The sequence below is a fragment of the Fukomys damarensis genome, unplaced genomic scaffold, assembly GCF_012274545.1.
Source record: "Fukomys damarensis isolate Sample0158 unplaced genomic scaffold, DMR_v1.0_HiC HiC_scaffold_6, whole genome shotgun sequence".
NCBI classification, from domain to species: domain Eukaryota; kingdom Metazoa; phylum Chordata; class Mammalia; order Rodentia; family Bathyergidae; genus Fukomys; species Fukomys damarensis.
The window spans coordinates 26,968,312-26,982,441 of NW_022900918.1; the positions used below are offsets into that span (position 1 = coordinate 26,968,312).

At 34.8% G+C, this 14,130-nt stretch overlaps 1 protein-coding gene across 4 annotated transcripts in view; it reads left to right on the top strand.

The window, feature by feature from the left end:
• Gpc5 (glypican 5) overlaps window positions 1-14,130 on the top strand; it is a 1,306,099-nt gene that overhangs the window by 731,036 nt on the left and 560,933 nt on the right. Inside the window, exon 8 of one of the 4 annotated variants that reach the window (XM_033760930.1) lies at window positions 10,860-10,919. The exons of the other annotated variants lie outside the window; for them this stretch is intronic. Coding sequence (XP_033616821.1) covers window positions 10,860-10,903 — 44 coding nt within the window. The 3' untranslated portion in view covers window positions 10,904-10,919. Of the gene's footprint in view, window positions 1-10,859; window positions 10,920-14,130 lie in introns of those variants that run through there. 4 annotated transcript variants of the gene reach the window in all.

The following is a 14,130-nucleotide window of genomic DNA, read 5'->3' on the forward strand; positions in this document are numbered from 1 at the left end:
ATAATATAGAAATATATAATAATAAATAGTATAATAGTATATAAAATACATAAATATAAAATATACAATATATAATATATAATATAGTGCATAATATATAAAATACATAATATATAATATAATGATAACTTATAATATGTAATACATAGCATATAGTATATAATTCTATTTTTTGTTTAGTAAAAAGATAAGTAGATGTCATTTATAATAAAATTACAGTAAATTAAACATCAAGTTATTGGATTATTCAGGAACCTGGTTTGTTCTGAGCTACTAAAAGATAAATATTGTAAAAAGTTTCTCTTCCTTTTGAGTTGCAAATAATATTCTGTGCTATAAATTTTTCTTCCTAAAGTATCAACTGGGGAAAGGTAGGTATTTGTTTTAAATTAGACACCTTCATATTTGATTTTTATCCCCAGTACCATGTTGTTTAGAGGGTACAGATATTTTGTTTAGACATTCATATATGAAAAAATCTACATAATATAAAATGCAGAAAGGAATCTTGAAAAACTATGAAATTCAGTTTTGAATCCTAGTCACTGGCTATGAAAACATATTTTTCTTTAAAAAAATCAATTTTTCTATTAGAATTTATTGTGGCTAGACACAGTGTAACATTTTTCAACATTGGGTTAAAATAATGATTTTTTTTTTGTAATATGATTATTTTAATTCTTTTTTTTTAATTTTATTGAGTTTATTGGTACATTTTAGGGATACACTACAGTTACATTCATTGTTGGGATCATGTACCTTTACATGGCAAGTCTTGATTCTCATTTTTTCCCCTTACCTCTGCCCTCCCTTCACCCCCTCCTCCCCTCCCCATCTACAAACACTTTATTTTCATCTTTTCATTCTCTCACATTTTTTTCTTTTCCCTTTTTGTTCTTCCCCTATGTATCACACCTTCCCTACACCTTTAGCTCCTTTCTTCAAATTTCTAAATGTCAGTAATCTTATTAAATTACTTCATCTAATTACAAAAAATTATGTATATTAATTCTAATCTTATCATCAACCACTAAAACAAAATTTCCAGATAACTATGGTGAGTCTAATATGGTATTAATATTTCTCTTCCAAGGTTTGCCATGCTGGATCATAATTCTCCTACGAGGATAGCATTTTTTCCTGTGTTGGATTATTAAAGATCAGCAGTCTATTAGGGCTTGTACCAGATATCATGTGCAGCTCAACAATAACAATGTCTCAATTTTTATCTAAAATTCTACAATTTGAAAGAAAAGAAAGTGAAGCCACTCTCTTCCAAAGTTCTTATAATATTTAAATTTTAAATACCTTATATCTTACAAAACATACCAATGCATGTATGTAAGCATGTATTTGTATCTATTTATGTGTGTGTCATATCTCTAAAGCCTTGTTTGTCTCTCAGGAGAACCTCTTTAAAAGTTATTATGAAATTGATATTTCAAAGAAATGAAGACCTAAATCAGTTAAATGTCCTATCTACAACTAAGCAGTCACTTAATAGTGAAACTATTCAAGTATATGTTGCTCTATGTTCCATATGGTGAAATCAATATGTAGTTCTTCCTTTCCTCTCTTTGCTTCTGAATGCCACGATGTGAGCTGCTTTCTTCCACTATACCATCTTCTACCATCCTATTTCTGCCCTGAAGCTGACTGTGAACTGAAAATTTGAGCTAAGAAACAAAAAACAAAACAAAAATCCCCTACCTCCAAAACTCCCCCTTTACGTTATGGGTGTCGAGTATTGTGTCCAAGTGAAGAGAAAGGGACAAAGACAGAGTTTGATACTACAGAAGTGGGGTTGTGGCTGTAACGGTGCCTGGCCATGTTGCTTAGAGCTCTTTGAGCATGGTTTGGGAGAGGAGTTTAGAAAGGTTTGGAGACTCTGACTAGAGAAGTACTGGAATTCTGTAGGTTAAACTTGATGGGGGATTCTGTTTGGAACTCAAAAGACCAGAATACTGTTAGAAATGCAGATAGTAAAAGCCAGGTTCGGGAGGTTTCAGTTGGGAGCAAAGCCAGGTAGTTGGACTCAGGAGCATGTATATTATGGCTGACAGAAAATGGGTCATTTTGTTTCTGTCCTGAGATTTTGTAGGAGATTAAGGGCAGCAGATGAAATAATCTAAAGAAGAAGATTTCAAAGGCAGCCCATTGTTGAAACTATGGTGTAAATACTGCTGGTGGCTTTATCATAAGAAAAGCAGGATCAAAAAAGGAAGGATCTGTGATGTTGGAGCCTGTAAAGATTTATGGAGAATAGCCTTGTTGCTGAAAAGATTAGAAAGAAGCCCTATTCTGCAACAGGCAAATAGAAAAATGCCTTGAAATTATAAGACTACACCTTTCATAGGTGTTGGGTATTTTGTCTCAATGAGAAGAGAAGTTACTAAGCTGAACAATTATCTTTCAGTATCTGAAGATTCTGTAACCACGCATTAACCAACCACAGATTGACGACATTTGTCAAAATTATACCTCTTCTTAGCATGTACCTACTTTTTAAATTATTTTCTAAAAATTAAAGTATAGTGATTATTTACCCATCACTTGTACAATGTTAGATACTATAAGTAAAGTGATTGGGAAGGTTTACATAGATTATATGTAAATAATCTCAAGAGTTTGGGGGGATTAGAGACAATCACTTGCAAATATTTGGGGACTATAATGTTTTGTAAATAAAAATAAAAATACTTTATATTTAGCGTGGTATAGACTGACACATACACTGCACTTATATCACAATGCGCATAGTACATGGGAGGCAATTCAAAATACTTATGCTTATGTAAACTAAATAAGCTATGAATTTTTTTTTCGTAAAATATACTACTGTTCTTAAGGTAAAAATACCACTTTTGTTTCAGCACCTGATATGAATTACAGTACAATAAAATCATGCTTATTTTTTGAGACATCTTAACACTTTGTGGAATATTTGCTTTTTATAGTCTAGTTGTAGATCAAACAGGAAATTATGTAACACTGATACATGTTATATAACATTTAACCTGAGTTGTTCAGTGTGTGCATTACCTTTGACAATTTCTGTGACAGCCTAGATTTACAAATGACTCTCAACACTTAATCATCCAGGCATGGGCTGAGACACATAAACATGTTAAATAACATAGCAGAAAATGTTAGTTATCAGGATGTTCGAAATCAAAATAACAAGCAAACTGCCTGGTAAGTGTTATTTCAGTGGACTGCCTAAGCAAGTCTGGAGGGTGTGATATAGACAGGCAGCATGCCTCAATGGGTGGATGGGATGTAAAACTGTGACACGACCGTAGGAAAACAGTGGACATTTAGCCCACTTAGACTGAGGAATTCAGGAAGGGTGGCTACAGGTACCTGGGAAAGTGGATTTCTGTGCCAGCAAGTAGAACTCAGCATCTGGGCAATGCCAGCAGGCAGTGAGGGAAGTTCAGACATGTGAATGAAATCTGACAATGCACAGTATGTACCTAGCCATTGGAGGTATAACTTAGGTCTCTGGACGCAGATAGAAGGCTTCCCAATCCTGGTTTTACTAAATTCCAACAGCATGACCTTAAATGAAGTTGTTTAGACTCCTGTGCTCTCAATTTTCTTTTGTGAAGTGTTCATAATACTGTACCTATATAGTGTTATGAGAGAATTAAATGAGGAAATATATGAAGATGATTCAGTAAAAAGTCTTAAGAAAAATAAGCTATTTTCATTTGTCAAGCTGTCCAGTAAATCTCGGGTTGTAACCTGCAAAGTACACTAAGTAATGCCTGAACACAGGGTGATTAGATAGGGATTCAGTTAGTAAAATTATTTCACTGTTGCTGAAGATTGTCTGCCTGATCCAACTTTCCATCCACTGGATAACTATCTCAGAATAGAGCTGCTAAAGTTAAGAGTTTATGATGGCTAAGTTTTGGTAAATATGATTCTTGTTTTAAACTGATGTTACAAAGGCCAGTACCAAGCGATATGAGCAGCAGTATTATCAAAAAGTATTTTAAAGAGTTGCTCCGGAAATTTCTTCTATGTGCCTTTTTTGGTGTTAATTCTCAGCAGAAGTCAGGGCTGACACAGAATCTCTTTATAAGTGCTCAGCTTGGTATTTTCCTGTTGTTACTTTTCCTATAGTATTGAAGGAATATATATAGTGTCAAGGGAATGATCCAAGTGGTTAGTAGGAGAATATTAAATATTTTAGGAAGGGAAACAATATGTTAAGTGAAGTGTGTTAAACCACTTAAGTAGTTGCAGAATATAGGAATGAGGATGTAGTGAGCACAGAGCAAAACAGGCAATCAATTCAGAATCTATGTTTGTTAATTAGTTCTGTTTTGACAACATCTTATCCTACCTGAAAAAAACATTATCTAACTATAGAAATTAAATACTTGTGTAGTGAAAATTTCACCTAGTGGAAATATTATCAATTTATCTCCCTTAGTTCCAGTACAATGACTCTTCTGGTAGCTGTCATACATGATAAATATAGTTTAGTTAACACAATTCTATTTTATATTATTATATACCTATGCCAGAGATCGATAACTAACTTACAAATATACACTAACAGATCAGTGGATAATAAGTAACTTTGAATTCATTTGAGTGTATGTATGTATGTGTGTGTGTGTGTGTGTGTGTATAATCTTTTCCTAACAAGTGTAATCAAATTAAATTATAAATTGTGGTGTAACTTAATAAAGACTTTACAGAAATTATAGATGCTCAGACAAAGAAATGAAAACGGGGGCAAAGATAACAACTTAAGGCTTCTGCACACATGTGTACATGGACACTTGTAGGTATAAAGCAGATGTATAGTTTTTTATGTGTTGTATGACTGTGTGTTTAGGTCCCTATCTTTTCAGGAAGTTTTATCTATAACATCAGTACTACCATATGTCCATTTTAATATTAGCCTTCAAAGAGATGAAGATTGGTTTGAATGAACTTCCACTAATGCCAGCTTATAATCATGGGCACAGCTGACAGCTGTCATTGAGTGCAGTGCACAATGCTCCCCAAGAGGACAGTGATCTTTGCAGCATGTGTCTTGAGTTGAGCAGAGCTTATATGCGCCTTAGCCTTCCTTATGTCTAAAAGGAGGCTGCATACTTAAAGACATTTAGACAAAGAGTGACCCCTCAAAGTCACAGGCGATATTATGCAAATGCTCATCAGAAACAGCTTGCCTGACCTCTGCTGCTGTTTTTCCTCGATTTTTTATTATTACATTTGGTACATAAAATCAACCACAACTTGTCATTATTTATAAGAAATAACTATAGCTGGAATATATACAATCTATTAAAATAATGAATCTAAAAATTGTATTTGGCTGACTGATATGATTGGATTTTTAGGTCCCACTAAGTGAGGACATAATGTAACTAATAAAAGCAAAGCTTGACTAGCTTTATGATGGCATATGGCAGGTCATTTTATTGTTTTCTTTCAAAGAATGTTTATGCAGCACACATGAAAATAAATCTGTTCCAAAATTGGCATCATATTAACCAAGTTAAAAATCTTTTAAATTCTTATAGACACGCCTTCAAATATAAAGCTTATAGAGGATTCTCTAAGTCTCTTAATTTCTTTGCCATCCATGTGCTGTTTGTGTACACACAGTATTTTTATAGTACCATATAGTCTTTTTTTTTTTTTTTGGCTTCCCCGCCTTTTTTTTTCTTCATTGAGTTTATTGGCACATTTTAGGTATACAATACAGGTACATTCATTGTTGGGATCTTGTACCTTTGCATGACAGATCTTGGTTCTCATTTTTCCCCCTTGTCCCTGCCCTCCCTTCACTCCTCCTCCCTCCTCCTTTACAAACACTTCATGTTGGTGGAGTTGTGGGGAGAAATGAACTATTTTCCATTGTTGGTGGGAGTGCAGACTGGTGCAACCACTATGGAAATCAATATGGAGATACCTCAAAGAGCTGAGGAGGTTCCATTTGACCCAGCCATCCCTCTGCTGGGGATCTTTCCAAAAGAATTAAAAGAATCATATCACAGAGATATATGTGCACCTACATTTATAGCGGCACAGTTTTTAATAGCTAAAACTTGGAAACAGCCCATTTGCCCATCAATTGGAAACTGGATAAAGAAGATGTGTTTTTTTCTATAAAATGGAATACTACTCAGCCATAAAGAATGAGAAATTAAATTCATTCATAGGAAAATGGATGCATATTGAGGAAATACTCCTAAGTGAAATAAATAAGTCACACATGTAAATACCAAAGAGTTTCTCTGGTGTGAATAAAGTATAATAATACATAAGATCCTAATGAGATAATGGACAATGCGAAATAGGAAGAAAGGGGCTAAAGGTGGAGGGAAAGTGGGAAGGGTAGGGGAGAGGAAATAAGAGAAAAGCAAAAAAAAAAAGAGAGAGAGAAAATAAAGCCATGTAATCTTAACTAAAATATTACTCCATGTGCAACTCCAGGAGAACTTGATGAATAGGGGAGTGAGGCTGGGGAGGCAGTGAAAGGTGGTGCTGATAGTCCAGTGCAAACTAAATTCCTCTCTCCCATACGTGGTGATGGTCATTTGTACAGATATCAGCTGTAGCACATGTACTTGTGTGTGTTCATCTCTGCTCTTGGAGACCAAGGTGCTTTATATGCTGTTACATAGGAGGACTTGGTAAGGATTGTGACTCTGTGGTTGTACTCTTAGATTTCAAATCAGAGAATGTCTATAGCATACATATAAATGGATTATTATTATTATTATTATAGATAGTAAGCAATGTCAGCTATTTGTAGATTTGCTAAATGTATTATATTTTCTAAAATTTAAGTGAATGTCTCTGTTTTTCTAATGTCCTCTTCAGTCTCTTACTATTTTTTCAGAGCACTGTAGTTTTTGTTATAGATTTCTTTCACTTCCCTGATTACGTTAATCCTCAGGTGTTGTTTTGTTTTGTTTTGTTTTTTTAAGCTATTGTGAATGAGACTGTTTCCTTGATTTCTTTGTCAGTGGGTTCATGGTTGGTGTGCAGGAACACCATCAGTTTTTGCATACTGGTATTATATGCTGCCTCTTTCCTGTTCTTGGATAATAAAAATCAATATCATCAAATAGCCATGTTATCAGAATGATATACAGATTTAATGCATTTCCACTCAAAATGACAGCAGCATTTTTTTGCAGAACTAGAAAGAAATTCTAAAATTCATATAAAACCAGAGGAGATTCAAAATAGCCAAATCCTGGGCAATAAAAGCAAAGCAGGACTCATTATAATCCAGGACTTACAGTTATTTGACAAAGCTACAGTAATGAAAGCAGTATGATTCTGGCACAAAGACAGACAAGTTCACCAATGGAATAGAATTGTAAATGTAGATAAAGCCCCAAACACCTTCAGCTTTCTGATTTTTTTCTTTTGACATTGGGCCCAATAAGCTTTGATGAAAAAAAAAGATAACCTTTTCAACAAATGCTTCTGGGAAAACTAGTTGACTGTGTGCATAAGAATGAATTCTAAATCTTTTTCTCTTAACCTGTATTAAAATCAGATCAAAATGGATCAAAGACCTAGATATAGAAACAGAAACACTGAATCTGCTGGAAAAAATTGGTAAACCTTTGAAGACATAGAAGTAAGTAAAAACCTCAGTTGCACAAGATATAATACCAAGAATCAACAAATGGGATTATAATGAATTAAAAAATCTTCAGTATTGCAAAGGAAATAACTGACAGAGTACAGAGATAATCTACAGGATGGGAAATATTTTGGTGAGCTACTTCTTGGACAGTGGACTAGTACCTAGTATATATAAAGAACTCAATAAAATTAGACACCCACAGGAAAAATGAGAAATTAAAATGTATAGACACTTCCAAATGAAGAGAAGAAATAGCCAATAAGTATGCAATAAAATGTTCAGTATCTCTGGCCACAGAGAAATGCAAATCAAAACAACACTAAAGTTACTTCTTTCTTTAATAAGAATGGCTATAATCAAAGAATAGAAAAACAATAAATGCTGGCGAGGCTGTAGAGAGAAAGGAACCCTTCTATGTTGTTGGTAGGAAAGTAAACTAATATAGCCACTATGGAAATCAGTATGGAGACTCCTCAAAAAAATAAAAATCAAAATTCCAGTTGACCTAGCTATGCCTCTTCTTATTTTCATTCTGAATGAGTTAAGGTTATACATGCCTACCCTACCTATATTTATAGCAGCACAATCCACAATAGCTAAATTTTGTAAATGGACAATATGACCATCAACAGATGAATGGATAAAGGTAATGTGGCACTTATACAGCATGGATTGCTACTCAGTCTAAAAGAACAATACATTTGAGACATTTGTAGGAAAATGGATAGCTATTGGAACCATTATGTTAAGTGAAATTTATTAGAAAAGGAAGATTAAATATCACACGATTTCTCTAACATGAGAAACCCAACATGTAAAGAACATAAAGAACGAGTAAAAGAGGAGGTATGAAACAGGGAAACAGACTCTGTGAAGATGGGAAAGAGAAAGAGACCTGAAGGGAAAGGAGAGGAAAAGAGTGTGAGAGGGGTAAAAGTGATCAAGACGAGCTATCTATATGTGCCAATTCCCTAAGATGAATGTAATAGCTATGTATTCAAACATCTACCAATAAAAAGTAAACTTCCATTAAAGTGGAATTAGGAAGATTTTACACTGAAATGGATCAAGTTCACAACTGTTTGATACAAATTAATGAAATAGTTATGTGAAAGTTTTTAACCTGAAAAACAGTCTTTCACTCCATGACTTAGCTGCGGTTTTGAAATGTGTTATTATCTTAATTTTCCCAGTATACATGAATGTTTATGTTGCTGTTTTGCAAACTGAAAAATTTAAGCATGTTTGTGAATTTTAAATAATTCTGCCTATTGCCATATTTCTTTTCTGACAACTAATAATATCAGAAATTCCTAGGTGCATATCTTAATTGTTTAAGAAATGATAAAGAAGGGAAATAACTGTATAAACAGACCAGAGCTGGAGGTGAGTATGTGTTATTCCCAGCACTGTCTTTCATCATTAATATTTAAAGCATTAGAGCTGATTTTATTGTTCTGTGGAGTGAAAATTTCCTCCATTTTTTTCAGTAACACTCTTGTCTTTGTCAACACAAAATGTTTTACAACTTTAAGGAATGTCTTGTAAAACTATAGAAACACAGAAAAAAAAAAAACACAGATGAAATTTCCATCAATTAGGGTTAGGTTTATCAGCCTACAACGGAAAACCCCAAATCACTGAAAGTTAATGAATACTGAAAATTATTATTTGAAAGGAAGCAATCAGCAGGTGTTGTGGTATCTTATCATAATGAATGACTGTGCTTTTTTTTCCCTCCCAATTCTCCTATTCTTCCATTTATGGCCTATGGTTAGTTGCCTCATTCTCCAACAGAGCTGTAGGAGCTCCTTTAGCGGTAACAGTTCATCCATTTCTGAGAGTAGTAGAAGGCTCAAAGGTGAGTGAGGTTAAATAAAGCATCCCTCACTCCAACACATTTTTCCTCTAATTCTTGAATAGCACTTATGTGTGTTTGTGTGTGTGCTTGGGATCAAAATCAGGACCCCATGCATTCCATGTAAATGTTCTACCACTGAGTGACATCCCTGGCTCAATTATCCTAATTTCCATATTTTCATATTTTTGAACAGAACAGTTTCAACTTAACCCCAGGTTAAACAGATTTTCTGTTAACCAGGAATAAAGTCATGAGTAGTAAGCAACTACTTCTATCACTGAATCCAATAGACAATTAAATCACTTAATTTTCATGGGAGAATATAATTTGACAGTTTTGTAGCAATGAAAATTTCTTATCTTTTATTTATGATTTGTTATGATAGCTATTTAACCTTCAAAATGGTAGTATAAGATGGGCAATACTGAAATCAGCTATTAATAATTGATATCAAATATGTAAAAAATTCAAGACTAGCTGATTTGTAGGTTTACATATAAATGTATGGAAGCCCACATAGATTTTTGTTCCATAAATCAAAGTTTTAAAATTAGCTAAGATGCTAGAAAATTAAATGTATAGTCATCTCTCCCTTGCTATGTACGAAGGATTAGTTCCCAGATCCCCCTCAGGCCCCAGATCTACAGATCTTCAAGTCTCTTGCTTTGCTCTGTAAATGGTTATTCTACTGTATCATTTGGGAATAGTGACAAGAAACAGTCTGTAACCGATCACTGGAGATTCGATTTTTAAAGCATGTTTGATTCCTGCAGACCCAGAATTCATGATCCAGATGCAGAACTCATGGATGTGGCAGGTTGACTGCGTAAAAGGGGGATACAGAAAGAATTCAAAGTAATTAGCATTTAGATGAGACAACCAGGAGGGATAGCATGGATACTGTCACTCGTTTTAAGGGCTTTCTTGTAAAAAAGGAGTCAAGTGTTCTATGTCACCCCAGATGTAAAACAAAAAAAACATCATTTGGAAGTTATACTCATTAATTGACTTTCTCAGTCATTCAATTAAAGAGCACCTACTGTGTGTTAAGCAGTGCTTTGTGAACTGGAGATATTGCTCTGACAAATGCAAGTTTGAGCACTCTTGATTTGTCTTATAGTGAAGGCAGGTAGATACCGACCTACAAAATTAATAATTTCAGATTAATCTACTGTGAAAAATGAGACGGGCCTCTGGGAGATGGTTCACTATGTTGGAGAAGAGCAGCTGCTGACAAAGTCATCAGGGAAGTCTTCTCTGGTACCTGACTCATGGGCTGGGCCTGAAGGAGTCCTCTCTGTCCCTACAGCATTCTGCAAGACTGTGTAGTTATCTTCCTGACCATTTCTTCTTCCATTCCAGGTCACCATCATCTGTCATGGGGAATACAGCAGCAGTCAAAATGATCTTTCTAAAAAACATACACCAGGTTGTGTTACTTCTGTACTCATGATTTCACCTTAGAATGACTTCATCTTAGAGTTTGAATAAATTCCCAACTATTTAGTAAGACATGTAATAAGATGGTTCATAATGGGTTAATGGTAAACTTTCTGATTATCTCAATAGTAAAATTCCTTATCCTTATTCTTAGTCTGCATGAACTTTCTTTATGTACTTATAAATACATCACGGTCATTTTTACCTCAATACTTTTGCATTTTCTGTTTCCTTAGCCTGGAATACTTTGCTTTGACACCATCCATGGCTGGTCCCAAAAGGACTAGGGTACAAGCCCCTGAAATATGAACAGGGGGCAGAAGAGGAATTCATGTATTGGAGTAGTTGGACGTCTTTTTCTCAGGGATCTCTTACAATCCACATTTGAAGGACTAATCACTGTAGTCTAAGTTGTCACCTAGACACTGACATATAACCTTTATTTGTCATTTTTGTAATAATATCTGTATCTAAAATTACCTCACGTTTTCATGTGTGCATATGTTTTTCTTCCCTCTTTACAAATGGTAGAGGTTAATCCACGACTTGGGAAACAATTTGCCTATTGCTGAGAACAGTGGTTGCATGCGGTAGTTTCGAGGATAAGACTTGAGAAACGCAACGGCTACTGTATGTATTAGACACCTGCAACTTGAGCAAAGAGGTTTATTTGATACACAGTTTGAAGAGCTCAGTCTGGGGTCTGCTGGCTCCAGGGCAGGGATATCTTGTCCAAAGCTTGTAGCAGAGCAAAGCTGCTTAGTTCATGGTGGCCAAAAAGCAGAGCTGGGGAGCAGCAACAGTGAGGTTAAGAGCTCAAGATCAGTACTGCTCAAGGTTACGCCTACATGATGAACCCAGTGTTTTACTAATCCCCTGCACAGCTCCCATACCAACCAAGATGAGAGTAAAGCTGAACCGTCACAGGGTATAAGACACAATACAGTAAGACAGATTTCTTCTCATATGTTACTTTCAAATGGTTAGCTTGGGCTTTAGAAATTTCATTTTTAAACATTTAATGGAATATTAAATATTTTAATTATTATCCATACAATTTAAATTGTGTCTCTCTTCAGTAGAATATAAACTTTTTCAACATAATTTTGATGTTTGGTTACATGTATGTCTTCGGGGCCTTAATGCTTGCCACAGGAGAATAGCCTTTTTATTACTTAATGAATAGACAAAATAATCTATGAACATGCACAACTGTTTATGGGAATGTATATACTAGAGCCCAAAGTTGGAAAGACCCATGATGAATTTTCGTAGGACTTCCTTTTGATATGTCTTAGACATATGATCTATCTTCCCTCAGTATCTTATCTTCCTCTTCTAAGAAGTGTCTTTGCCTCCTTCATTTAATATGTGACTGACTGCTGAGGCTATCTCATGGAAATACATTTCTGCTTTAAAAATTAAGTATTCTAGACTTTAATGCCGAAGCTAACAATTACGGCACATTATAAAAATTATATTTCTCTGGCTAGCTGGGGTTTGGTGAGAAGTTGCTTGTCTGTTCACATCTGCCTTTCACGCAAGGACCCGAGTTCAATCCCTGGTACCAAAAACAAAACAAAACAACAACAACAAAAAAAACCATATCTGCCTTTCAACCCTTACATTTGAGGGTGGAGATACTTGGTGTGTTATTGTTGATAACAAACTGTTTCATCCTTTGGGATATTCACAGCTATCCTGGAGCTAGCTCTCCCTGGCCTACACGAGCCAATTGGGTACATTTCTGCCTGTGTCTACATTCGTTGACTTCATATCACTTGAAATGGATGTACCATGAGACCATAATGTTCAGTGACATAAATCAGACACACAAAATCAAATAACACATGCTTTTTTTATATGAAAAACCAAAACGTAAATAAATTACAGAACAAAGTAATAGGAATATAATAGATAAGAGGAATAATAGATAATAGGATATGGAGATAGTTCATTTGCAAAAGGGAAAGGCACTGAGAGATGGGGGAGGAGGAGGAAGGAAAAAGGGAAGTAAGACAGTTTTTTCCTGATACCGGGATTGAACTGAGGACCTTGTGCTTGCCTGGCAAGCAGGGAGCCACTGAGCTACATCCCTAGCCCTTAAGATGTGTTATGTACATGTATTATTATACATGCAATCATTATTATAATGTAATCATTATCATGCACACATGTGCTAATAACATTTAAGAAAACAAGTTAGACTTGGTGTAGAAGTAATACCATAACATTTTTAAAGACCAAATATCAAGTTTTACAGGCTCATTGACAAGCCCACCACTATGTAGGTCTGAGAAAATGCTGGGCTTCATGTAGGCTTCTTTTACTCTGATTACTCCGTGGGTTGCAGCATGAGATATGGAAAAATCCAGGCTTTAGAATCTGTTTCCAGCTTTCTCTCTCTATGACCATTGGCAAAAGCTGATTTCTTGGAGACTTATTTATAAAATATACTTTTGTAAAAAAAGAAAAATAGAAGGAAGTAATCCTTGTACAATGCCTGACACATATAAGACTGAATAACAATATCTATTTCCTTTTAAATTGTGTGATAGTGGGATAGAATAAAGCTAGACTTTTATGAAGCTTTTTTTTTTTAATAAGGCAATAGCCAAATATGCCTAAAATAAAGGCACAAAGAAAGCCTAAATAGCTATTCATAGGCCTGGTGGGGTGTATTTATTCTGGCTCATTTCTGAATCATCTCTTATCCAGAGGTAGCTGGTTTCCATCCATACCACAGCATTAACCAATAATGCCAAGCAAGGGTAAAAGGCAGTCAGCAGAGACAGCATCAAACACTCTAATGGAATTATCTAAAACTGAATTTATGCAGCCAAAGTAAAATAATATCTCCAATGTGGTTATATTCTTTAATGTTATATCTTATCTGAAGAGATAAATGGTCTGACAGAAGGTGGAACTTGAGTAACTTGGAACATTAAGCAACATTGAATTGGTGAACACTCGATCTGAGAAAAGCATTAGTGACAAAGCTGGCCTCTGTGACATGAATACTTGCATTTTTTTCTGGAGACAACAGAAAAGAAATCAGAGACATATGCATTTGAAAATTATGTTCGCTTTTCTTACAGAGGAAAGAGACTGATGTTTAAATAAACTATGGGTAGTTTTTTCTTTTTCTTCTTCTTCTTCTTCTTCTTTTTTTTTTTTTTTTTTTGTTTCGGGG